The 25,368-nt window shown below is 43.6% G+C and overlaps 1 protein-coding gene across 1 annotated transcript in view; it reads right to left on the bottom strand.

Moving 5' to 3' along the window:
* Positions 1 to 19,364: 19,364 nt before the first annotated feature.
* Positions 19,365 to 25,368, bottom strand: part of LOC137616207 (5-hydroxyisourate hydrolase-like) — a 32,452-nt gene continuing 26,448 nt past the window's right edge. The window contains exon 4 of the mRNA XM_068345844.1: positions 19,365 to 19,866. Coding sequence (XP_068201945.1) covers positions 19,777 to 19,866 — 90 coding nt within the window. The 3' untranslated portion in view covers positions 19,365 to 19,776. The remainder of the gene's footprint in view (positions 19,867 to 25,368) is intronic.

Genomic DNA, 25,368 nt, shown 5'->3' with positions numbered 1-25,368 from the left:
ATCCCGGCTCGAGACTGCCAGTTTGAGCAGTTTACTAGGGAGGCCGCTGCTGTGGTTGGGCACCACAGTGAGGGTTTGGGCTTCCCCGGCTGACGTTCTGGTGAGCATCTATTCTCATGAAACGAACTGAAACCAGACAGTTTTGATGGGCAGATGTTTTGGTGATGAATGTTAATGCTTCTGAAGTCTATAATTCAATTCAAAATATTCAAATTGGAGGTATAACAAGTGACTTTGTGAAACCTATATCATGCCATGTCTTGATAGAATTTAGCATAATTTTATTTTTGGGTAATTTATCAATCTATTGCCATTGCGTAAGGAAAGGGTTTGTGGATCGCCATGTTCAGCCAAGCTTTATTAGTCAGGGCCATCCATACTAGGTTGGTTTGTTGTGAGCGATCAGACTAAATTCTACCATCACCAATCCGCACTGGCCAACTTGGTGATGAAAACTGGCCAAACACCAGACATGAATAGACATGTCTGAGGCCTTTGTCCTGCAATGTAGAAAAGACTGCATTTGTTGTTCTATATTTAATATTCCACTATCTTAAATTCTTAATTAATTTTGAACAGTGTTCCCTGTCACTCAAGGAAATGTTTATCATACATGGAATGTCAAAGTACTTGCATGGTGTTAAGATTGTAAAATATGTAAAATTTGCAAGGAGTGTGAAAATGGAAAACTTGTAATGTGTGAATTGAGAGGGGCTTGTGAATGAATTGAGAGGGGCTTATGAATGAATTGAGGGGGCTTGTGAATGAAATGAGGGGGCTTGTGAATGAATTGAGAGGGGTTTGTGAATGAATGGAGGGGGCTTGTGAATGAATGGAGGGGGCTTGTGAATGAATTGAGAGGGGCTTGTGAATGAATGGAGGGGACTTGTGAATGAATTGAGAGGGGTTTGTGAATGAATTGAGAGGGGCTTGTGAATGAATTGAGAGGGGTTTATGAATGAATGGAGGGGTCTTGTGAATGAATTGAGAGGGGCTTGTGAATGAATTGAGAGGGGTTTGTGAATGAATTGAGAGAGGGGTGTGAATGAAATGAGGGGGCTTGTGAGTGAATTGAGAGGGGCTTGTGAATGAATGGAGGGGACTTGTGAATGAATTGAGAGGGGTTTGTGAATGAATTGAGAGGGGCTTGTGAATGAATTGAGAGGGGTTTGTGAATGAATGGAGGGGTCTTGTGAATGAATTGAGAGGGGCTTGTGAATGAATTGAGAGGGGTTTGTGAATGAATTGAGAGAGGGGTGTGAATGAAATGAGGGGGCTTGTGAGTGAATTGAGAGGGGCTTGTGAATGAATTGAGGGAGGCTTGTGAATGAATTGAGGGGGGCTTGTGAGGAATGTGAATATGTATAAATTAGCTTATGAGTGTGAACGTATAGCTTTTATTTCCATCGCAAGTAGTTTACCAAGGTGTGCCCTAATATATCCAACTGTCATGGGGGCTACCAAGTGGGAACCAGGTGTTTCGGGTGGATAAAATAAACAGGCGAATTGATAATGGTAAAACTGGCCTTTTCTCCATACATTATTCTCTGGGATATATTAGGAAGCCACGAAAAATTGCATAAAATATAAGTATCCTCTTCCCCAGTCATATTTATTTCACTTGCTGTATTTTACAAGTCTGAGGTATCTGCTCCTGTTTGTGCATTTTTGCATAGCTTCCTGTGCACAAGCCATCCTTTCTACAAATGTCATTACAGTAATCCTCTTCGTTCATTTTTAAGTAGCTCCTCCTCCTTTATTCCCCTACCATATGACAGTTCACCATATTTGGGTGTGTATGTATGCTTGAGTGTGACGTAAGCAGTTGTGACACGCCCCGTTTTCTTAGGACAACAAAGTCCCTTTGTAGATGTTGTTGGGTGTATGTTATGGAGCCCAACGTAACAGTGTAATGGCTGCCATTATGGCTATTTCGATGCTACGGCAAAGCTGCATGGCGAGTATCACGGAATTCCTGGTGTAGTGAATAATTTAAAAGCTCATTACGTTATCCCTCTAAGGTTAGTGTCTCAAGTGTGATTCTGGTAAAGGTTTATTTGTGATATAATTTTACTGTAGTTTGTCACCTGGGAAGGGGGGTTCTGGGGGCTGGCCCGGGCTAGGTCTGTGACCTGGGAAGGGGGTTCCCCTCCTGACCAGGTCTTGTGACGTTTTTAGGTTATGTGGGTTTTAGGTTTTGTGGCCTTGTACAAATCCCAGGTGTGTCAGTCGGGAAGGGGGGTCCATAACGGTAGAACGGCGTATTTTTTAGTGAAAATAAAGGCCAAATTTGTTGAAAGCACACTATTTATGGTAGGAAACGCTGGTTTTCCTATTAGAGGTGTCCCGTGTTCTATAATTTTAAATCTTTGTAAAATCCACAATGAAAGATTTATTCAACTGGAAATTGAATATGATCCATAATGAAAAATAAGCAGAATTTTGTTTTAATGCAGTATAACAAATATTCCATGGTACTTCCAAGCCGGAGATTAGTTTTACTTCCTAGTAAAGATATTACTAGATTTTTTATGCTTCAATTTTTTCCAGGTGTATTTGACTTTTTCTGGAATTAGGCAAAGGAATTACAGTACAAGCAGCATGGATGTTAAAACGCCAACATTAAAGCAAAAAATTTAAATTTCATTAATAAATTATTGTAACAAAAATAATTTTAATATACATAAAAGTTACTGTTGGTGATTAATATTAGAATAGATTAAATAGGTTTTTCCTATTAAGCTATTTGATTTTTTTAATGTAATTTTCCTATATCTTCTTTTTCATACTAAGTTTTTACGGATCTTGTCATTTCAACATAGTTTTCTCATTTTTTTTGTAAATGAGTTTTGTTAGTTACATCTTCTGTACTTATTTCTTCTATCCTATTGTGTTGTCTTCTGGTCTTATCTTTTTCATCATTCGTTTTCCCCTTTTACGTTCTGAGTTTTCTTCTGCATTTGTTTTTCTTTGGATATTAGTTTCTTGAAGCTGTGTTTGCAGTTTTGAATCTTGATTTGGATCTGGTTACAACATTGGGGATATTGATTTTGGTTGGTTTCTTACACCTGCAGGTTAGGTTGAGATTTTGGTTAACGTTATTTGTAGTTCTACTCTAGTATTATGTTCTAGCAGGTTTAGTAGCTTTACGAGACTTGTAGAATTTTTTTTTCCTTTTTACACTGTTTCCTCTGATTTGTATGGATTTTTTCCTGCTACATTTATGGCATGTTTCATCTTGATGTGAATTTTCATATTTCTACGATTTTTCATATTTCTACGGAAGTAGACAAACCTTGCTCTTTCACCATACTTGGCCTGCCATTACCTATCCCCCCCTGTAAGTCTGCCTGCAATCAAATGTCATATCACCTGTGTGTGTGGGTGGGTCTACCACCTGATAATTAATGGCAGGTTGTTATACCTCGATAAAAGGTTTCATGGCTAGTTTCAGCTTTTGCCTAAGTATATATCCATAGGAAAAAGCTCAAAGTTGCATAGGTCAGAAAAATGTTATTTTCCTTAGTAAAATAAATTTTTGAATATACTTACCCGATGATCATATAGCTGCATCCCTGCTGCCCGACAGAAAAAGTCTACGGGAGGAATACGCCAGCGATCGCTATACAGGTGGGGGTGTATATCAACAGCGCCATCTGTCAAGTAGGTACTCAAGTACTCGATGTCAACAACGAACCAATTTTCTCCTCTGTCCCACTGGTTCTCTATTGGGGAGGAAGGGTGGGTCCTTTAATTTATGATCATCGGGTAAGTATATTCAAAAATTTATTTTACTAAGGAAAATAACATTTTTCAATATCAAACTTACCCGATGATCATATAGCTGATTCACACCCAGGGGGGTGGGTAGAGACCAGCATAACAAGTTGACATTATGAGCTAAGTATTCCGTATTTTATTTTAGCAGTTATTCAAAATAACAAGCATAAAATAAATAAGTACCTGGTAAGAAAGACGACTTGAACAATTACTCTGCCTTTTTAAGTACGTCTTCCTTACTGAGCCTCGCGATCCTCATAGGATGCTGAGCGACTCCTAGGAGCTGAAGTATGAAGGGTTGCAACCCATACTAAAGGTCCTCATCAAAACCTTTAATCTAGGCGCTTCTCAAGAAAAGATTTTGACCACCCGCCAAATCAAGTAGGATGCGAAAGGCTTCTTAGCCTTCCGGACAACCCAAAAATATTTCAAGAGAAAGATTAAAAAGGTTCTGGAATTAGGGAATTGTAGTGGTGGAGCCCCCACCACTACTGCACTCGTTGCTACGAATGGTCCCAGAGTGTAGCACTTCTCGTAAAGAGACTGGACATTCTTAAGATAAAAGACGCGAACACTGATTTGCTTTTCCAATAGGTTGCGTCGAATATATTTTGCAGAGATCTATTTTGTTTAAAGGCCACGGAAGTTGTGACAGCTCTAACTTCGTGTGTCCTTACCTTCAGCCAAGCTTGGTCTTCCTCATTCAGAAGGGAATGAGCTTCTCGTATTAACAGTCTGATAAAAATAGGATAAAGAATTCTCTGACATAGGCAAAGATGAATTCTTAACTGAACACCATAAAGCTTCAGACGGGCCTCGTAAAGGTTTTAAAATAGAACTTAAGAGCTCTTACTGGACATAATACTCTTTTTAGTTCATTTCCAACCATACGATAAGTTTGGAATATCGAACGATATTGGTCAAGGCCGAGAAGGCAGCTCGTGTTTGGCTAGAAAACCAAGATGAAGAACATGTAGCCGTTTCGGATGAGAATCCGATGTTCTTGCTGAAGGCATGAATCTCACTGACTCTTTTAGCTGTGGTTAAGCATATCAGGAAAAGAGTCTTAAAGGTGAGATCTTTCAGGGAGGCTGATTGAAGTGGTTCGAACCTGTCTAACATAAGGAATCTTAGAACCACGTCTAAATTCCAACCAGGTGTAACCAAACGACGCTCCTTCGTTGTCTCAAAAGACTTAAGGAGGTCCTGTAGATCTTTATTGTTGGAAAGATCTAAGCCTCTGTGACGGAAGACTGATGCCAACATGCTTCTGTAACCCTTGAGTGGGAGCTGAAAGAGATCGCTCTTTCCTCAGATATAAGAGGAAGTCAGCTATTTGAGTTACAGAGGTACTGGTCGAGGATACGGATACTGACTTGCACCAGTTTCGAAAGATTTCCCACTTCGATTGGTAGACTCTAAGGGTGGATGTTCTCCTTGCTCTAGCAATCGCTCTGGTTGCCTCCTTCGAAAAACCTCTAGTTCTCGAGAGTCTTTCGATACTCTGAAGGCAGTGAGACGAAGAGCGTGGAGGCCTTGGAGTACCTTCTTTACGCGTGGCAGACGTAGCAGGTCCACCCTTAGGGGAAGAGTTCTGGGAACATCTACTAGCCATCGAAGTACCTCGGTAAGTTATTCTCTCGCGGGCCAGAGGGGAGCAATTAGCGTCCACTTGTCCCTTCGTGAGAGGCGAACTTCTGCAGTACCTTGTTGACAATCTAGAACGGAGGGAATGCATATAGATCTAGATGAGACCAATCAAGTAGAAAGGCATCTAAAAGAACTACTGCTGGGTCCGGGATAGGTGAGCAAAGTATTGAGAGCCTCTTGGACATCGAGGTTGCGAAGAGATCTATGGTTGGCTGGCCCCAGGAGACCCAAAGTCTCTTGCATACATCCTAGTGGAGGGTCCAATATGTTGGAGTTATTGTCCCTTCCTACTGAGACCATCTGCTAAGACATTCAAGTTGCCTTGGAAGAAACTTGTTACTAGTGAAAAGTCTAGACCTGTTGAACAGGAGAGGAGGTCACTTGCAAACTCGTACCATGTCAGAGAGTAGGTCCCTCCTTGCTAGGAGATGTACATCAAAGCAGGGAGTTGACCGTGTTCACCTCCACTACTTTGCCTTGAAGGAGAGACCTGAAGCTTTTCCAGGTCAGACGTACTGCCAGAAGCTTCTTGCAGTTGAAATGCATTGTCCTTTGACTCGAGTTCCATAATCCCGAGCATTCCCTACCGCCTAAGGTCGCACCCCAGCCTACGTCCGATGCGTCTGAGAAGAGAACGTGGTTGGGAGTCTGAACAGTCAGGGGAAAACCCTATCAAAGGTTGATAAAGTCCTTTCATCCAGTCAGACCAGACTTATCTTCCGGAAACCGGGATCTAGACCGCTTCTAGCGTCTTGTCCTTTTCCAGTGAAGAGCTAGATGAAACCGAAGAGGACGGAGGTGTAGTCTTCCAAGTGACACCAATTGAACCACGGATGACAGTGTCTTAACCAGACTCATCCACAGCCTGACAGGGCCGCGTTCCTTCTTCAGCATCTTCTGGATGGATAGCAGGGCTGGGGGTTGATCGTCTTGTTCAGCCATGTCCTCATCAGAGGGTTCCTCATCCGAAACTGATGAGGAAACGGCAACGGAGTGGGCAACGTCTGACTCGCTGAATCCGGTCGCACTGGTGGATGCGTGACGGAGCCGGACACAAGATCATGGTACTGCTGCACAGTCTGTGAACTGTCAACCATGGGGAAGCGAGGAAGTACAGCGACAACCCGAAACTGTCTAGACTGTCTGGGTTGAGCAGACAACCCCTATCGGGTTGCTGAGGTTGCCGCACTGCGTCACAACAAGTCACCTCTGCTGGTTGTTGAACGTCTTCCTAGTGACACACTGAACGTCCACAACCACCTCCGAGAGTCGCTTAACGTTAACGTGCGACTGGCAACCCACACTGGGTCGCACCGGAGGAGGAATCATCTCAACTGGCGGACGTGAGTAGGAAATCTCAGCGTCAACAGGGCGTACAACCAACCGGTAGGAAGGTTGTTGGCAAGAAGGTTCTTCTCCGTAAAAAATCCTCTATCAAGGACTAAGCTTGGACTGCATGTCTTGCAACAAAGCCCAAGGTCTAAGGGAGCAGGTGTGGCAACAGACGGGGTAGCGACTGAAGCGGAACCATTTACCCTCCCTGGAAGCATGTTATGCTTTAATTAAAGTCCATAGGAGGCTAAGCAGCTTAAGGCTCCTCTCCAAATGACAGAGTCCTCAAGGGAATATCAGAAGGAGGGAGAACAGCACTTTCTCATCTACAGGAACCATGTCCGAGAAAAGCTAGGTTATCTCAGTGAGGGTTTCACTGGTGCATAAGCAGCAGACCAGAAGGCAACGTTATGAAACTGCTTGACAGTCTGTGAACTGTCAAAAACTGAACTGTCAACCACAACAGGAGCGTGAGGACATACAGCACTGGTGTATTAGTAGCAGACCAGAAGGCAACGTCATGTAACTGTTTGACAGTCTGTGAGTTGGCAACAACCAAAGTTGTGTGGGGAAGCCTCAACTCCTGACTGACTAGTTTGCTGCGGGCGAGTGGCGGTAACCACAGTGTGTTGCGGAGGCTGACACACCGTGTCAAAACACGGCAGCTTGTGGTAGCTCACGCACGGCAACGGAGTGCTCCGTGTGTCTGTGGGAGTCATCATACGTCTGGCAGGGTTGACTGTGCATGGGTGGAGGAGCTCTCACAACAAGAGTGTGGGAGCAGGCAGCCATGCCGGGCGCACAACCGTGGTAGGCTGTAGGCCCACGGGTGCATCATCAACCTTCTCCGCAGCAGAGTTGCCAAATTAGCGATTTTGTGCTAATTCATTGCCTTTTTACAGTATTCTATTTTAGCTACTTTCTTTAGAGAAATTCCATATGACTTTAGCTACTTTCTAGCTACTTTTGCAAGCCTATCTAGCGACATTTGAAAATTTGAGTTGGCAACCCTGCTCCGCAGTCGGAGTGTGGGAGCTGGCAACAACAAAAGCGGAGTGCTGGTGCGTGGGAGGGACTGCCGTGGGTTGCGGATCATGCCGCATTGCGGCAAAACACGGCAGCTTGACAGCACCTTCCCACTGCTGATGCGGTAGCTCACGCATGTCAACGGAGGGTGCAGCATGAACATGCGTCTGGCAGGGTCGACTGCGCATCGGTGGTGGAGCTCTCACAGGTGGAGTGTGGGAGCAGGCAGCTGCAGTATCTGCTGAGCGCACAACCGTGGCAAGTTGTAGGTTAACAGGTGCAGTGTCAACCTTCTCAGCACGATACTCCTGCATGAAGGAAGCAAGCTGAGACTGCATATCTGCAGCATAGACCACTAGGGTCTATAAAAGACGGCAACAAACGGAGCTACTGTCCGTTGTGACTGAGGGTCTAAAACAGCTGGTGCGGCAACAGACTGAGTTACTGCCTGTTGCGGAACCACCTTGCCTCTCTCGGAAGGTGTGCAGTCGTCGGATGACTGCAGCGAGTCCGAACTGACCCAGTGGCTACACCTAGGCCGTTGGACTTGCGCGGAAGGGACCGACTTGCATTTAAAAAGCAGCAAGATTGGTCCATTGGTTTCTGCGAGAAACCTCTTCCGCAGACGAGGAATAAATGGGCTCTCTCGTCTTTGTGTGGGTGGGGTGATCACGTCGGCAACGTGTGAAGATACACCCGAAACCACGGAGGGAAACGTCTGTTCGTCGATCAAGGCCTGTGGAACCCATAAGTCCTTCGACATTACTTCTCCCCTGGCTTGGGAGCTTTTAAGAGGTATCGGACTAGGTGAACAACTGGCACGAACAGACGAACCCTCGAACGCAACACTGTAACACTTTGCGCATATCACTTTATCACTTTTGATTTTCTGTTTGCACTTATTTCACTGAAATCGAAACTTTAACTGATTTCCACCTGAAACACGCAATCCTATCCTTCATTAAAAGGTAGTAATTGCGAAAACAGTTTACAATGCAACAGAAAAACATAATTAAAGATAAAGAATTCAGTGGCTGGAAAAGAGACTAAACACTAGATCAAATAAATTACGTTTAAAATCTCTCACCGCATAAAGCCTGGGAACAAGAATAAAACTCTAGAAATGTTTTACCTTCTTCCCCTACAGCGACAAGGGAGAAGAGTAAAAAAAAAAAAACGAGAACAACGTTACCCGCTTGAACGAAACGTTTATTCTCCTCTCTCTCCCTCCGTCTCTATCCTTCTCTCTCTTCTCTCTTGACTTAGAACCAAAGAGAAGAGCCCAATTATATATCGTTAAAACATATTATTTGTTAAAGGAAAAAACTGAAAGGTTTCCCAAATAAAAAGTTCCTTTATTTAGAATTTAAACCATTTAGGCTAAGAAAGAATGAACGAAACGCTAGAATCGGTTTACTCTTACTGCAACGTGAAACCGTGAAATACTCTCTCTCTATCGTAACGATAGAGCGCATGTTGAACGTTCTGAACGTCAACAACTGCGGAGACAAAACTAAACGTTAGTTCATCTTTGAAAACAGTACGAGACTATCAAAGAAATTCTTTCAACAACATAAAATTAAAAAGGGGTATAAATTCTTAAAAGGTAAATACGATATGACGGGCTCAAAGTTAATTAACTTCGGTTCCAAGTAAGGACCGCCTACTATTAGGAAAGGTCGCATAAAAACAAACATAAAAATTAATTTTTATAAGTTTATAATAAATGGAAAGTTAATCGAAGAGGCCTTAAAGGCGGAGAGATATAAAATAAATAGATCTATAACTTGTTAAGCAAAATTACCAAAAACCTAAACACACTTCCGTCAAAGGGAAGGGTTGGCCATTTAAAAGTGAAAGAGAGTCCATACTCTCTTCGAGTCCATACTCTCTTCGTCACCAAAATTAAATCTATCCAAAACGAGTTCAAGTTTTGAAATGAAGATAAAACCCCTGCATAGCGAAAGCTCAAAACTGGAATAGTGTACTTCACCAAAACGTTGTGAAAACAAAACCAGTTAGGGACGGCGTATTCAGTAGGTCTTGCCTGTGGCACGACAGAGGGAAAAATTGGTTCGTTGTTGACATCGAGTACTTGAGTACCTACTTGACAGATGGCGCTGTTGATATACACCCCCACCTGTATAGCGATCGCTGGCGTATTCCTCCCGTAGACTTTTTCTGTCGGGCAGCAGGGATGCAGCTATATGATCATCGGGTAAGTTTGATATTGAAAAATTAAAAGTTTAATATTTTTTTTAATCTAAAGTCTGATAATCCAAAACCTGATTCAAATCCTGATAGCCTGCAAATTTCACTTAAACAAGGCCTACAAATAGCTCCTACTATAACCTGCAAAAGAGTATTTAAAGAGCACACTACAATATCACCCATAAACAGCAGCACTAAGGTAAAACAGCATGCAAACCTTGCATTTAAAGATTTTTGTCTTGGCGTTAATTATAGGCTCAGGGGAGATTATCTAGAATGAGATTATCATTATTACTATTAATGTACTAACTAAGCTACAACCCTAGTTCAAAAAGAAAGATGCTATAAGCCCAAGGGCTCCATCAGGGAAAAATAGCAAGAGTGAGGAAAGGAAATAAGGAAATTGATGATATAAGTAATAAACAATTAAAATAGTTTTATAAACGGTAACATCAAAACGGATATAATTAATCTTATGCAAGTCAGGAGAAATGCATGTGGTATAGAAGGCCTCAATACTAAACTAGAATTACTGTACTAGCCATTTTTACTAAAGGAATCATACAATATGTCGTGCCATTCATATATGAAATATGACATTGCTTAGTGCTAACTTCCATGAGTAAAAGGATATTAGGATCCAGGCTAGTAACACTTTTCTAATGCCTTAAACTAGTCTGAAATAGTGGTTAGAATTGCAAGATTAAAGTTTTCTTAGCACATCAAGTAAATAAAAGAATTAAAAGCTCTGATTATCTCAAATCTCTGGTGCACTGTGCACCATTAAAACCATTATTGAATGGAACACAAAGCTCTAGACCCAACTTGAGAAGTTGGGTTAGGGTTAAAAATAGGGCAGGTTAGTTCAGAATTAATATCTTTAATCAAAGACTCGCTGGCCTAATTAGATTGAACAAAATCTAAAGAGGTATAAGAGGTTCTGAAGTTTATTCCTATCTAAATTAGTCTTTAAGCTCTATGGTGTCATCATCCCTGCTATCAGTTCATAATCTTCTGGATTTTCCCCTAAAATAAAAGCAAGTTTCAGTTTGCTCTTTGAACTTTTATTTGAACCATAAGATCATATTTTCCATTAGTGAGGATTTTGCATTTCTAACAACAATTATCTAAATTTCAATACAATCCCCAACACAAGACAGTGTGTGGTTACAGCTGTTAAAAAGAGACTTTAAAAGAAATACAGTAAGAGTGTTACCTAATTTGACTAAATACTAAAGCACACTATAAAATGGACAAGACAGGGGTTGGTTTCGATGGTCATAGCAAACCAAAGGACAGAGTAATCTTGTAGAACATTTCTTAAGTCTTAAATCCATGATGAAAGGCTGCTTGAGAGGTTCCATCCATGTTTTAATTAAGCAGCCATAAACAAATTGACAAAAATGGAAAAATGTTATTTTCATTAGTAAAATAAATTTTTGAATATACTTACCCGATAATCATGTAGCTGTCAACTCTGTTGCCGACAGAAATCTACGGTCGGGATACGCCAGCGATCGCTATACAGGTGGGGGTGAACACCACAGCGCCATCTGTGGTCAGGTACTCTAGTACTTCTTGTCAACACCACCTCAATTTTTTCCTCGGTCCACTGGTTCTCTATGGGGAGGAAGGGTGGGTCAATTAAATCATGATTATCGGGTAAGTATATTCAAAAATTTATTTTACTAATGAAAATAACATTTTTCAATATTAATCTTACCCGATAATCATGTAGCTGATTCACACCCAGGGTGGTGGGTGGAGACCAGCATACATGTTAACACAGAAGCTAAGTATCCCGTATTTTATTTTATTAGTTATTCAAAAATAACATAAAATAAATAAGTACCTGGTAAGGAAGACGACTTGAACCATTACTCTGCCTTTATTAAGTACGTCTTTCTTACTGAGCGTAGCGGTCCTCTTAGGATGCTGAACGACTCTTAGGTGCTGAAGTATAAAGGGCTGCAACCCATACTAAAGGACCTCATCACAACCTTTAACCTCGGCGCTTCTCAAGAAAGAATTGACCACCCGCCAAATCAACAAGGATGTGGAAGGCTTCTTAGCCAACCGTACAACCCATAAAAAGTATTCAAGAGAAAGGTTAAAAAGGTTATGGGATTATGGGAATGTAGTGGCTGAGCCCCCGCCTACTACTGCATTCGTTGCTACGAATGGTCCCAGGGTGTAGCAGTTCTCGTAAAGAGACTGGACATCTTTGAGATAGAATGATGCGAACACTGACTTGCTTCTCCAATAGGTTGCATCCATAACACTCTGCAGAGAACGGTTCTGTTAGAGGGCCACTGAAGTAGCCACAGCTCTCACTTCATGTGTCCTTACCTTCAGCAAAGCAAGGTCTTCTTCCTTCAGATGAGAATGTGCTTCCCTAATCAGGAGCCTGAATAGGTAAGAAACTGAGTTCTTAGACCTTGGAAGAGAAGGCTTCTTGATAGCCCACCATAAGGCTTCTGATTGTCCTCGTAAAGGTTATGACCTTTTTAGATAGTACCTAAGAGCTCTAACTGGGCAAAGTACTCTCTCCAGTTCGTCCCCCACCAAGTTGGACAGGCTTGGGATCTCGAACGACTTAGGCCAAGGACGTGAAGGAAGCTCGTTTTAGCAAAAAACCGAGCTGCAAGGAACATGTAGCCGTTTCAGATGTGAAAACTATGTTCCTGCTGAAGGCGTGGATCTCACTTACTCTTTTAGCTGTTGTCAAGCACACGAGGAAAAGAGTTTTTAATGTGAGGTCCTTAAAAGAGGCTGATTGGAGAGGTTCAAATCTTGATGACATAAGGAACCTTAGGACCACGTCTAGATTCCAGCCTGGAGTGGACAACCGACGTTCCTTTGAGGTCTTAAAAGACCTAAGGAGGTCCTGTAGATCTTTGTTGGTGGAAAGATCCAAGCCTCTGTGGCGGAAAACCGCTGCCAACATACTTCTGTAACCCTTAATCGTAGGAGCTGAAAGGGATCTTACGTTCCTTAGATGTAACAGGAAGTCAGCAATCTGGGTTACAGTGGTACTGGATGAGGAAACTGCATTGGCCTTGTACCAGCTTCGGAAGACTTCCCCTTTAGACTGATAGACTCTGAGAGTGGATGTCCTCCTTGCTCTGGCAATCGCTCTGGCTGCCTCCTTCGAAAAGCCCCTAGCTCTTGAGAGTCTTTCGAAAGTCTGAAGGCAGTCAGACGAAGAGCGTGGAGGTTTGGATGTACCTTCTTTACGTGAGGTAGACGTAGAAGGTCCACTCCTAGAGGAAGAGTCCTGGGAATGTCGACCAGCCATTGCAGTACCTCTATGAACCATTCTCTCGCGGGCCAGAGCGGAGCCAACCAACGTCAGCCGTGTCCCTTTGCGAGAGGCGAACTTCTGAAGTACCCTGTTGACAATCTTGAATGGCGGGAATGCATACAGGTCGAGATGGGACCAATCCAGCAGAAAAGCATCCACGTGAACTGCTGCTGGGTCTGGAATCGGAGAACAATACAACGGGAGCCTCTAGGTTATCGAGGTAGCGAACAGATCTATGGTTGGCTGACCCCACAGGGCCCAAAGTCTGCTGCAAACATTCTTGTGAAGGGTCCACTCTGTGGGGATGACCTGACCCTTTCGGCTAAGGCGATCTGCCATGACATTCATATCGCCCTGAATGAACCTCGTTACCAGCGTGAGCTTTCGATCTTTTAACCAGATGAGGAGGTCCCTTGCAATCTAGAACAACTTCCACGAATGAGTCCCTCCCTGCTTGGAGATGTAAGCCAAGGCTGTGGTGTTGTCAGAGTCCACCTCCACCACCTTGTTAAGCTGGAGGGACTTGAAGTTTATCAAGGTCAGATGAACCGCCAACAGCTCCTTGCAATAGATGTGAAGTGTCCTTAGCTCCTGATTCCATGTTCCCGAGCATTCCTGTCCGTTCAAACTCGCACCCCAGCCCGTGTCTGATGCGTCAGAGAAGAGACGGCGGTCGGGTTTCTGAACAGCCAAAGGTAGACTTCCTTGAGAAGAAAGCTGTTCTTTCACCACGTGAGAGTAGACCTCCTCTCTTCGGAAACAGGAACTGAGATCGTCTCTAGCGTCATGTCCTTTATCCAGTGAGCCGCTAGATGATACTGAAGGGGGGGAGGTGGGGTCTCCCTAACTCGATGAACAGTGCCAGCGATGAAAGTGTCCCTGTTAGACTCATCCACTACCTGACTGAGCATCGGTTCCTTCTCAGCATGCTCTGGATGCAATCTAGGGCTTAGTATATCTTTGGGGCCGACGGAAAAGCCCGAAAAGCTCGACTCTGAAGATCCATACCCAGGTAGACAATGGTCTGGGATGGGACGAGCTGGGACTCCTCAAAATTGACCAGGAGGCCCAGTTCCTTGGTCAGATCCATAGTCCATCTGAGAATCTCCAGACAGCGACGACTTGTGGGAGCTCTTAAAAGCTAGTGTCTGACGGAGCCGGACACAAGATCATGGTACTGCTGCACAGTCTGTGAACTGTCAACCATGGGGAAGCGAGGAAGTACAGTGACAACCCGAAGCTGTCTAGACTGTCTGGGTCGTACAGACAACTCCTTATCGGGTTGCTGAGGTTGCCGCACTGCGTCACAACAAGACACTTCTGCTGGTTGTTGAACGTCTTCCCAGTGACACACTGACTCCGTAAACAAAAAATCCTCTAACAAGGACTAAGCTTGGACTGCATGTCTTGCAACACAGCTCAAGGTCTATGGGAGCAGGTGTGGTAACAGACGGGGTTAGCGACTGAAGTGGAACCATTACCCTCCCTGGAAGCATGCTATGCTTAAATAAAAGTCCATAGGAGGCTAAGCAGCTAAAGGCTCCTCTCCAAATGACAGAGTCCTCAAGGGAAAATCAGAAGGAGGGAGAATAGCACTTTCTCATCTACAGGAACCATATCCGAGAAAAGCTAAGTTCTCTCAGTGAGGGTTTCACTGGTGCAAAAGCAGCAGACTAGAAGGCAACGTTATGAAACTGCTTGACAGTCTAGTGAGTTGGCAACAACCAAAGATGTGTGACTGAGAAGCATGCGGTAAGGTATGCAGAGCATGCTGTATGTAGAGCATGCTGTAAGGTAAGCAGAGCATGTTGCATGGCGTGCGGCTTATGCTGCATGGGATGAGGCTCATGCTGCATGGGATGAGGCTCATGCTGCATGGTATGAGACTCATGCTGCATGGGATGAGGCTCAAGCTGCAAGGGATGAGGCTTATGCCGCATGCGTTGAGGAGGATGCCGCATAGTATGAGGCTCCTGCCTCATGGGTTGAGGCGGTTGCCGCATAGCATGAGGCTTTTGCCTCATGGTTTGAGGAGGATGCCGCATAGCATGAGGCTCCTCATAAGCATGAGGCTGCCTCATGGGTAGAGGAGGATTTTTTAAAGAAATCTGAACCTGACACTAATCTAGCTGTCCGAGGATTTACCTGGTGAGACATCAGTCTCTTCACCAGCGAGTTTTACCAGATTTCCCCGGGCCACCACGTGACACAATTGGTAGTAATTCATTCAAATTACCCCTAATGAGTCAATATGGATAAATATCAACACAACATCGTGTTCAAATAGAAATAAATTTCTACCTCATACTTGGGATCGAACGCTAGCCCCTTCTAATGAAAGGCCAGGTCGAAACCAACCATGCCACGAGAGCCCATTCAAGAGTTGAGGTTCTTGCCTCAAGAGTGGAGGTGGCTGCCGCAAGAGTTGAGGTTGCTGCCTCAAGGATGGTGGAGGTTGCCGCAACGCAAGAGGTTGCTGCATAGCGCTGGTATCTGGCAACTCCCAATGCGGCAGCTCACGCGTGGAGGTAGGTTGAGGAACCTCAACATCATACGTCTGGCAGGGTGGACTACGCAGAGGTGGAGTTGAGGTTGCTGCCTCGAGGATGGTGGAGGTTGTCGCACCGCAAGAGGTAGCTGCCTCGAGGATGGAGGAGGTAGTCGCAACGCATGAGTCTCCTACCTCAAGGGTAGAGGAGGTTGCTGCAAAGCATAAGGCTCCTGCCTCAAGTGTTGAGGAGGTTGCCGCGTGGCAAGAGGCTCCTGCCTCAAGGAAAGTGGAGGTTGCTGCACAGAGCTGGTATCTGGCAACTCCCAATGCGGCAGCTCACGCATGGAGGTAGCTTGATGGAACCTCAACCTCATACGTCTGGCAGGCTGGACTGCGTAGAGGTGGAGGAGCGCTCGCAGGAGGAGGTGTGTTAACCTTCTCTGCCTGAAACTCCTGCATCAACACCGCAAGCTGAGACTGCATTGTCAGCAGCATAGACCACTAGAGTTTAAGAAAGACAACAACAAACGGAGCTACTGTCCGTTGAAACTGAGGGTCTAAAACAGCTGGTGCGGCAACAGACGGAGTTACTGTCTGTTGCGATACCACCTTGCCTCTCTGGGAGGTGTGCAGTTGTCGTACTGCAGCAAGTCCGAACTGACCCAGTGATAATGGCACCACCTAGGAGTTGGACTTGCGCGGAAGGGACCGACTTGCACTTAAAAGCTGCAAGATTTGGTCCATGGTTTCTGCGAGAAACCTCTTCCGCAGACGAGGAATAAATGGGCTCTCTCGTCTTTGTGTGGGTGGGGTGATCACGTCGGCTACGTGAGTTGGTTACACCCGAAACCACGGAGGGAAACGTCTGTTCGTCGATCAAGGCCTGCTGAACCCATAAGTCCTTCGACATTACTTCTCCCCTGGGCTTGGGAGCTTGTAAGAGGTCCCAGACTAGGCGAACAACTGGCACGAACAGACGAACCCTCGAACGCAACACTGTAACACTTTGCGCTTATCACTGTATCACTTTTGATTTTCTGTTTGCACTTATTTCACTGAACTCGAAACTTTAAGTGGTTTGTACCTGAAACACGCAATTCTATCCTTCATTAAAAGTTAGTAATTGCGAAAACAGTATTACAATGTAACAGAAAAACATAATGAAAGATAAATAATTCAGTGGCTGGAAAAGAGATTAAACACTAGATCAAATAAACTACGTTTAAAATCTCTCACCGCATAAAGTCTGAGAACAAGAATAAAACTCTAGAAACGTTTACCTTCTTCCCCTAAAGAGACTAGGGAGAAGAGCAAAAACGATAACAACGTTACCCGCTTGAACGAAACGTTTATCCTCCTCTCTCTCCCTCCGTCTCTATCTCTCTCTCTCTCTCTCTTGACTTAGCACCTGAGAGAAGAGCCCAATTATATATATCGTTAAAACATATTGTTAAAGGAAAAAAACTGAAAGGTTTCCCAAATAAAAAGTTCCTTTATTAGAATAGAACCATTTAAGCTAAGAAAGAATGAACAAAACGCTAGAATCGGTTTACTCTTACTGCAACGTGACACCGTGATAGACTCTCTCTCTATCGTAACGATAGAGCGCAAGTTGAACGTTCTGAACGTCAACAACTGCAGAGACAAAACAAAACGTTAGTTCAACTTTGAAAACAGTACAAGACTATCAAAGAAATTCTTTCAAAAACATTAAAATAGCATAATATGTTAACAGGTAAAAACGAAATGACGGGCTCAAAGTTAATTAACTTCGGTTCCAAGAAAAGACCGCCTACTATTAGGAAAGGTCGAATATAAACAAATATAAAAATTAATTTTAATAAGTTTATAATAAAAGGAAGTTAATCAAAGAGGCCTATAAAAGGCGGAGAGATATAAAATAAATCTATAACTTTGTTAAGCAAAATTAAGAGAGTCTATACTCTCTTCGACACCAACACTTCCGTCTAAGGGAAGGGTCGGCCATTTAAAAGTGAAAGAGAGTTCATACTCTCTTCGTACCAAAATTAAATAAAAAATTAAATCAAATTAATTCCAAAAACTTGCTAAGCTAATGATATAGCTTCCTGAATAGCGAAGGCTAAACTCTAGAGCAAATACATCACCAAATCGTGAGCAATAACTCCAGAATCAACAGCGTATCCATGTAGGTCTAGCCGGAGGCACGACAGAGGAAAAATTGAGGTGGTGTTGACAAGAAGTACTAGAGTACCTGACCACAGATGGCGCTGTGGTGTTCACCCCCACCTGTATAGCGATCGCTGGCGTATCCCGACCGTAGATTTCTGTCGGCAACAGAGTTGACAGCTACATGATTATCGGGTAAGATTAATATTGAAAATTAAAGATTGCAACATTTAAACGGGTTAGTTCAAAAGAAAAACTATGCATTGCTAAGACTTTTACTTATGAAAAGTCCCGTTTGAGATTATTGGAATGTATTAGAAAATATGGAATGTAATAGAAAATATAAACCATCACCATTGTAGGTAAATCTTTAAAGCACCATTTAGCACCAGTGTATAAAAATATATTGTATAAACGCCCTTAAATATTACTTTTTTCAATGCTCTATAATTAAACTAGACAACCATGTCAGTTTTTAAATTCTCACTGGGGTGGTCTAACAGAATTATTATTTTAGAAAAAGTAAAAATGAAGTGTGAAAATATAAGAGAAGCTGCAAGAAGCATGTTAGCACAAAGCAATACATGTGACTAAATGATACTTCAGCGGAGTATAAAAGACTAAACCCTTGCTATTTCAAAAATATAAATTCCATAAGTTTGTTACAAATATTTCTATATTAGCATCTGATTATCTTAACACTGTACTAGAAACCTTATTACAGGAATGAGAAAGTGACAAATTTTGGAGGGATTGGCTCAATGCATACCAATGGGTTCAAAATCCATTAAAAGCCAATGACTTGCTTGACATTAACTTGTGATTTGATTATAACCTTTTTCTTGCCCAGTACGTAAATTCTGGTTATTAACCTATTGTTAATACAGTTATATAAACTGATATTGATATCCCATAAAACCTTTGAGACAATATTAGGGAAGCCCATAGAATTCCTGTATTATTCGTTTTTTTTATACAGTAATTGATTTTCTAGTTTTTTTTTTTGGGGGGGGGTAATTTCAATGCATGTTCCCTATCATCTTCCTGTACAGTATATGCAGTCATTAACTTTAATTGCTCATTAAGCTAATTTTCATATGTTGACAATGTAAAACCTGAATGTTATTCTAACCTAAATTAGTTTACTCTTATGAACAATACACGTGCATATCTGTAATAATAGTGCAAAAATGAATATTTACCAACTTAAAGCCCCGTCTTACACGATCGAGCATGCCCGACGGGCAAACAGTGATACCAGGCCACAATAGTTAGTGAAAATGAGGGTTGATGATGTCAGAAGCGGGAAAACTAAAGGCAGGGATCTGGCAACACTGTATGATGCCAGATCCCTGGCTGTGGTTTTCCCGCTTCTGACGTCATTAACACTCATTCTTACTAACCATTGTGGTCTGGTATCACTGTTTGCCCGTCGGGCATGCTCGATTGTGTGGACAAGGCTTTACAACTTTAAGAAAATTTGTTTCAGAAATATACCCATCCATAGCCACTTTCAATGTAATACTTGTGTAATCATATACTCAAAAGATCTACTGTACACAATATTTTCACTTATTAAGGAAATATAACTAAACAATATAAATGGATTATAATAATTTTACAGCATATTTATCACTTGACAAAAAATTAATTTTCTAATTTTTAATATCGAATATGATTATATCCCCAGAGAGGATGATATTCGAGAATTTACAAAATTTTCCTCTTGGGAACAATGTAATGGAGTAAACTGGGATCGGCATAACTTTACCTCAAAGTAGTTTTTATTCATTAGAAAATATTGAAGACTTATAGGCATACTGACTAGAGCTCTTTAGCTACCCCTGTATGTACTATAACCATATGGACTTAAAAGCAGTGGTATGTGGTAATGCTCCTCGGGCTGTTCAATTTCAAAGACGATCTGCAAAAGCAAAAATACATTAGAAAATTTTAGAAGTTAGAAAAATAATAACCTGACCAACTAAATAAAAGTTCTCTCTCTATACAAAACACTGGTGTTTAATATAAAAGTTGTGTATGTTTAAGCTGAATATATAAAAGGACAAAAACTCAAATGTTAAACTGGTACTTCTGTATATTTACATTAATGGAAATTTTTAGTGTCTAGTAACAAATGATTGTGAGATAATTTACAATTATAATGAAAAATGTTATTTTTATTAATAAAATAAATTTTTGAATATACTTACCCGGTGATCATATAAGCTGCAACTCTGTTGCTCGACAGAAAAACCTACGGTCAAAATACGCCAGCGATCGCTATGCAGGTGGGGGTGTACATCAACAGCGCCATCTGTCGAGCAGGTACTTAGTACTCCAAGTAAACAAAGAACCAATTTTCTCCTCGGTCCACTGGGTCTCTATTGGGGAGGAAGGGAGGGTCCTTTAATATATGATCACCGGGTAAGTATATTCAAAAATTTATTTTATTAATAAAAATAACATTTTTCAATATTAAACTTAGCCGGTGATCATATAAGCTGATTCACACCCAGGGGGGTGGGTAGAGACCAGCATTACATGTTTACATTATGAGCTAAGTATTTTGTATTTCATTTTAGCAGTTATTCAAAATAACAAACATAAAATAAATAAGTACCTGGTAAGGAAGTCGACTTGAACAATTACTCTGCCTTTTTAAGTACGTCTTCCTTACGGAGCCTCGCGATCCTCTTAGGATGCTGAGCGACCCCTAGGATCTGAAGTATCAAGGGTTGCAACCCATACAACAGGACCTCATCAAAACCTCTAATCTAGGCGCTTCTCAAGAAATGACTTTGACCACCCGCCAAATCAAGTAGGATGCGAAAGGCTTCTTAGCCTTCCGGACAACCCAAAAACAATAATAAAACATTTCAAGAGAAAGATTAAAAAGGTTATGGAATTAGGGAATTGTAGTGGTTGAGCCCTCACCCACTACTGCACTCGTTGCTACGAATGGTCCCAGAGTGTAGCAGTTCTCGTAAAGAGACTGGACATTCTTAAGATAAAAAGACGCGAACACTGATTTGCTTTTCCAATAGGTTGCGTCGATTATACTTTGCAGAGATCTATTTTGTTTAAAGGCCACGGAAGTTGCGACAGCTCTAACTTCGTGTGTCCTTACCTTCAGCAAAGCTTGGTCTTCCTCATTCAGATGGGAATGAGCTTCTCGTATTAACAGTCTGATAAAATAGGATAAAGCATTCTTTGACATAGGCAAAGATGGATTCTTAACTGAACACCATAAAGCTTCAGACGGGCCTCGTAAAGGTTTTTAAATAGAACTTAAGAGCTCTTACAGGACATAAGACTCTTTCTAGTTCATTTCCAACCATACGATAAGTTTGGAATATCGAACGATATTGGCCAAGGCCGAGAAGGCAGCTCGTGTTTGGCTAGAAAACCAAGTTGTAGAACATGTAGCTGTTTCGGATGAGAATCCGATGTTCTTGCTGAAGGCATGAATCTCACTGACTCTTTTAGCTGTGGCTAAGCATACCAGGAAAAGAGTCTTTAAGGTGAGATCTTTCAGGGAGGCTGATTGTAGCGGTTCGAACCTGTCTGACATAAGGAATCTTAGTACCACGTCTAAATTCCAACCAGGTGTAACCAAACGACGCTCCTTCGTGGTCTCAAAAGACTTAAGGAGGTCCTGTAGATCTTTATTGTTGGAAAGATCTAAGCCTCTGTGACGGAAGACTGATGCCAACATGCTTCTGTAACCCTTGATAGTGGGAGCTGAAAGAGATCGTTCTTTCCTCAGATATAAGAGGAAGTCAGCTATTTGAGTTACAGAGGTACTGGTCGAGGATACGGATACTGACTTGCACCAGTTTCGGAAGATTTCCCACTTCGATTGGTAGACTCTAAGGGTGGATGTTCTCCTTGCTCTAGCAATCGCTCTGGCTGCCTCCTTCGAAAAGCCTCTAGCTCTCGAGAGTCTTTCGATAGTCTGAAGGCAGTCAGATGAAGAGCGTGGAGGCCTTGGTGTACCTTCTTTACGCGTGGCTGACGTAGAAGGTCCACCCTTAGGGGAAGTGTTCTGGGAACGTCTACTAGCCATTGAAGTACCTCGGTGAACCATTCTCTCGCGGGCCAGAGGGAAGCAACTAGCGTCAACCTTGTCCCTTCGTGAGAGGCGAACTTCTGCAGTACCTTGTTGACAATCTTGAACGGAGGGAATGCATATAGATCTAGATGTGACCAATCTAGTAGAAAGGCATCTATATGAACTGCTGCTGGGTCCGGGATTGGTGAGCAAAATATTGGGAGCCTCTTGGTCATCGAGGTTGCGAAGAGATCTATGGTTGGCTGGCCCCAGGTGGCCCAAAGTCTCTTGCATACATCCTTGTGGAGGGTCCATTCTGTTGGAATTATTTGTCCCTCCCGACTGAGACAATCTGCCATGACATTCAAGTTGCCTTGGATGAACCTCGTTACTAGTGATATGTCTAGACCTTTTGACCAGGTGAGGAGGTCCCTTGCGATCTCGTACAATGTCAGAGAGTAGGTCCCTCCTTGCTTGGAGATGTACGCCAAAGCCGTGGTGTTGTCCGAGTTCACCTCCACCACTTTGCCTTGAAGGAGAGACCTGAAGCTTTTCCAGGTCAGACGTACTGCCAGTAGCTCCTTGCAGTTGAAATGCATTGTCCTTTGACTCGAGTTCCATAATCCCGAGCATTCCCTACCGTCTAATGTCGCACCCCAGCCTACGTCCGATGCGTCCGAGAAGAGAACGTGGTTGGGAGTCTGAACAGTCAGGGGAAGACCCTCTCTAAGGTTGATATAGTCCTTTCACCAAGTCAGACAAGACTTTATCTTTCCGGAAACCGGGATCGAGACCGCTTCTAGCGTCTTGTCCTTTTTCCAGTGAAAAGCTAGATGGTATAGAAGAGGACGGAGGTGTAGTCTTCCTAGTGACACAAATTGATCCACGGATGACAGTGTCCCTACCAGACTCATCCACAGCCTGACTGGACAGCGTTCCTTCTTCAGCATCTTCTGGATGGATAGCAGGGCTGGGGGCTGATCGTCTTGTTCAGCAACGTCCTCATCAGAGGGTTCCTCATCCGAAACTGATGAGGAAACGGCAACGGAGTGGGCAACGTCTGACTCGCTGAATCCGGTCGCACTGGTGGATGCGTGACGGAGCTGGACGCAATATCATGGAACTGCTGCACAGTCTGTGAACTGTCAACAACCATGGGTGCGCGAGGAAGCACAGCGTCAACCCGAAACTGTCTAGACTGTCTGGGTTGTGCAGTCAACACCCTACCGGGTTGCTGAGGTTGACGCACTGCGTCATAACAAGTCACCTCTGCTGGTTGTTGAACGTCCTGAACGTCAACAACCACCTCCGAGCGTCGCTTAATGTCAACGTGCGACTGGCAACCCACACTGGGTCGCATCGGTGGAGGAACCACCTCAACTGGCAGACGCGAGTAGGTTACCTCAGCGTCAACAGGGCGCACAACCGACCGGTTGGAAGGTTGTTGGCCAGAAGGAGGAACCACCTCAACTGGCAGACGCGAGTAGGTTACCTCAGCGTCAACAGGGCGCACAACCAACCGGTTGGAAGGTTGTTGGCCAGAAGGTTCTTCTCCGCATTTAAGTCCTCTATCAAGGACGCAAGCTTGGACTGCATGTCTTGCAGCAAAGCCCATTTAGGGTCTACGGGAGCAGGTGTGGCAACAGACGGGGTTAGCGACTGAGGCGGAACCATTTACCATCCCTGAAAGCCTTGTTATGTTTGACATAATAGTACAGCAAAACTTCAAAGGCTCGACAAAAGTTGAGAAGTTGACCTGTAAACAACTTGGAGCGTCTCCTGGCTAGGCGCCAGGGCGAGTCTACCAGAATTGAGAAGTCTATCTGGGCAGAGGCATGAACTCCCAAGCCGAGAACTTCTCTCGTGTCCTATCAGACTCTCGCTCTATAAGCCAGTTTAAAAGAAGGGAAATCAAAGGCTGTATCCCTAAAACTCCTCCTGGTGCAAAAACCAGTCGCCTAGCCAACGTAACGCTCTCTAGGAGAGCGAGAGAGCACTAGCTTAAAAACAACGGCTTCGAAGTAGCTAGGCCTAGTGTAAGTTCTGACGTTTAGGCGAACGAGGAGCAGCAGTTACAAGATCCGGACGAAGATCCTTAAAAATCATCATGATTTAATTAAAGTCCATAGGAGGCTAAGCAGCTTAAGGCTCCTCTCCAAATGACAGAGTCCTCAAGGGAATATCAGTAGGAGGGAGAACAGCACTTTCTCATCTACAGGAACCTTGTCCGATAAAAGCTCGGTTATCTCAGTGAGTCTCTCACTGGTGCATTAGTAGCAGACCAGAAGGCAACGTCATGTAACTGCTTGACAGTCTGTGAACTGTCAACAACTGAACTGTCAACCACAACAGGTGCATGAGGACATACAGTGTTCACTCGAGACTGCTTTGACTGTCTATACTGAGCAGTCAAAACAACTCTAGAATGCGGAGGTTGACGCACCGCGTCAAAACAAAACAACTTAGACTGTTGTTGTACCTCGCGAACATCAACGGAAGGTTCCGTGCGTTACTGAACGTCAACATGCGGCTGGCAGGGTACACTGGAACGCATGGGTGGCGGGACTCTCTCAGCTGGAGTGCGGCAGAAGGTCGCCTCAGCGTCCACAGGACGCACAACCGTGTTGGTTGTAGGCTAGAGGTTGGTGCAGTGTCAACCTTCTCCGCACGAAAGTCCCGCATCAATGACGTTAACTGAGACTGCATGGTCTGCAGCAAAGACCACTTAGGGTCTACAGGAGCAGGTGCGGCAACAGACGGTGTGACTGCCTGATGCGGTACCGCTTTGCCTCTCTTAGGAGGTGAGCAGTCGTCGAAAGACTGCAGCGAGTCCGAACTGACCCAGTGGCTACAACTGGGCCGTTGGACTTGCGCGGAAGGGACCGACTTGCGCTTAATAAGCTGCGAGACCTTGGTCCATGGTTTCTTACGAGAAACCTCTTCCGCAGACGAGAAATAAATGGGCTCTCTCGTCTTTGTGTGGGTGGGGCGATCTTGGGTAGATACGCCCGAAACCACGGAGGGAAACGTCTGTTCGTTGATCAAGGCCTGACGAACCCATAAGTCGTTCGACATTACTTCTCCCCTGGGCTTGGGAGCTTGCAAGAGGTCCCGGACTAGGTGAACGACAGGCACGAACAGACGAACCCTCGGACGCAACACTAACACTTTGCGCATATCACTTTATCACTTCGATTTTCTGTTTTGCACTTATTTCACTGAAATCGAAACTTTTACTGATTTCTACCTGAAACACGCAATTCTACCCTCATTAAAAGGTAGTAATTGCGAAATCAGTCGTATAATGCAGCTCATTAATACTAGCAAAAAACAGAAAACATATATAAAGATAAAAAATTCAGTGGCTGGGAA

Source organism: Palaemon carinicauda, chromosome 22, assembly GCF_036898095.1.
Source record: "Palaemon carinicauda isolate YSFRI2023 chromosome 22, ASM3689809v2, whole genome shotgun sequence".
Lineage (NCBI taxonomy): Eukaryota > Metazoa > Arthropoda > Malacostraca > Decapoda > Palaemonidae > Palaemon > Palaemon carinicauda.
The sequence above is the reverse complement of the archived record's forward strand: the minus strand, read 5'-3'. Positions and strand labels throughout refer to the sequence as shown.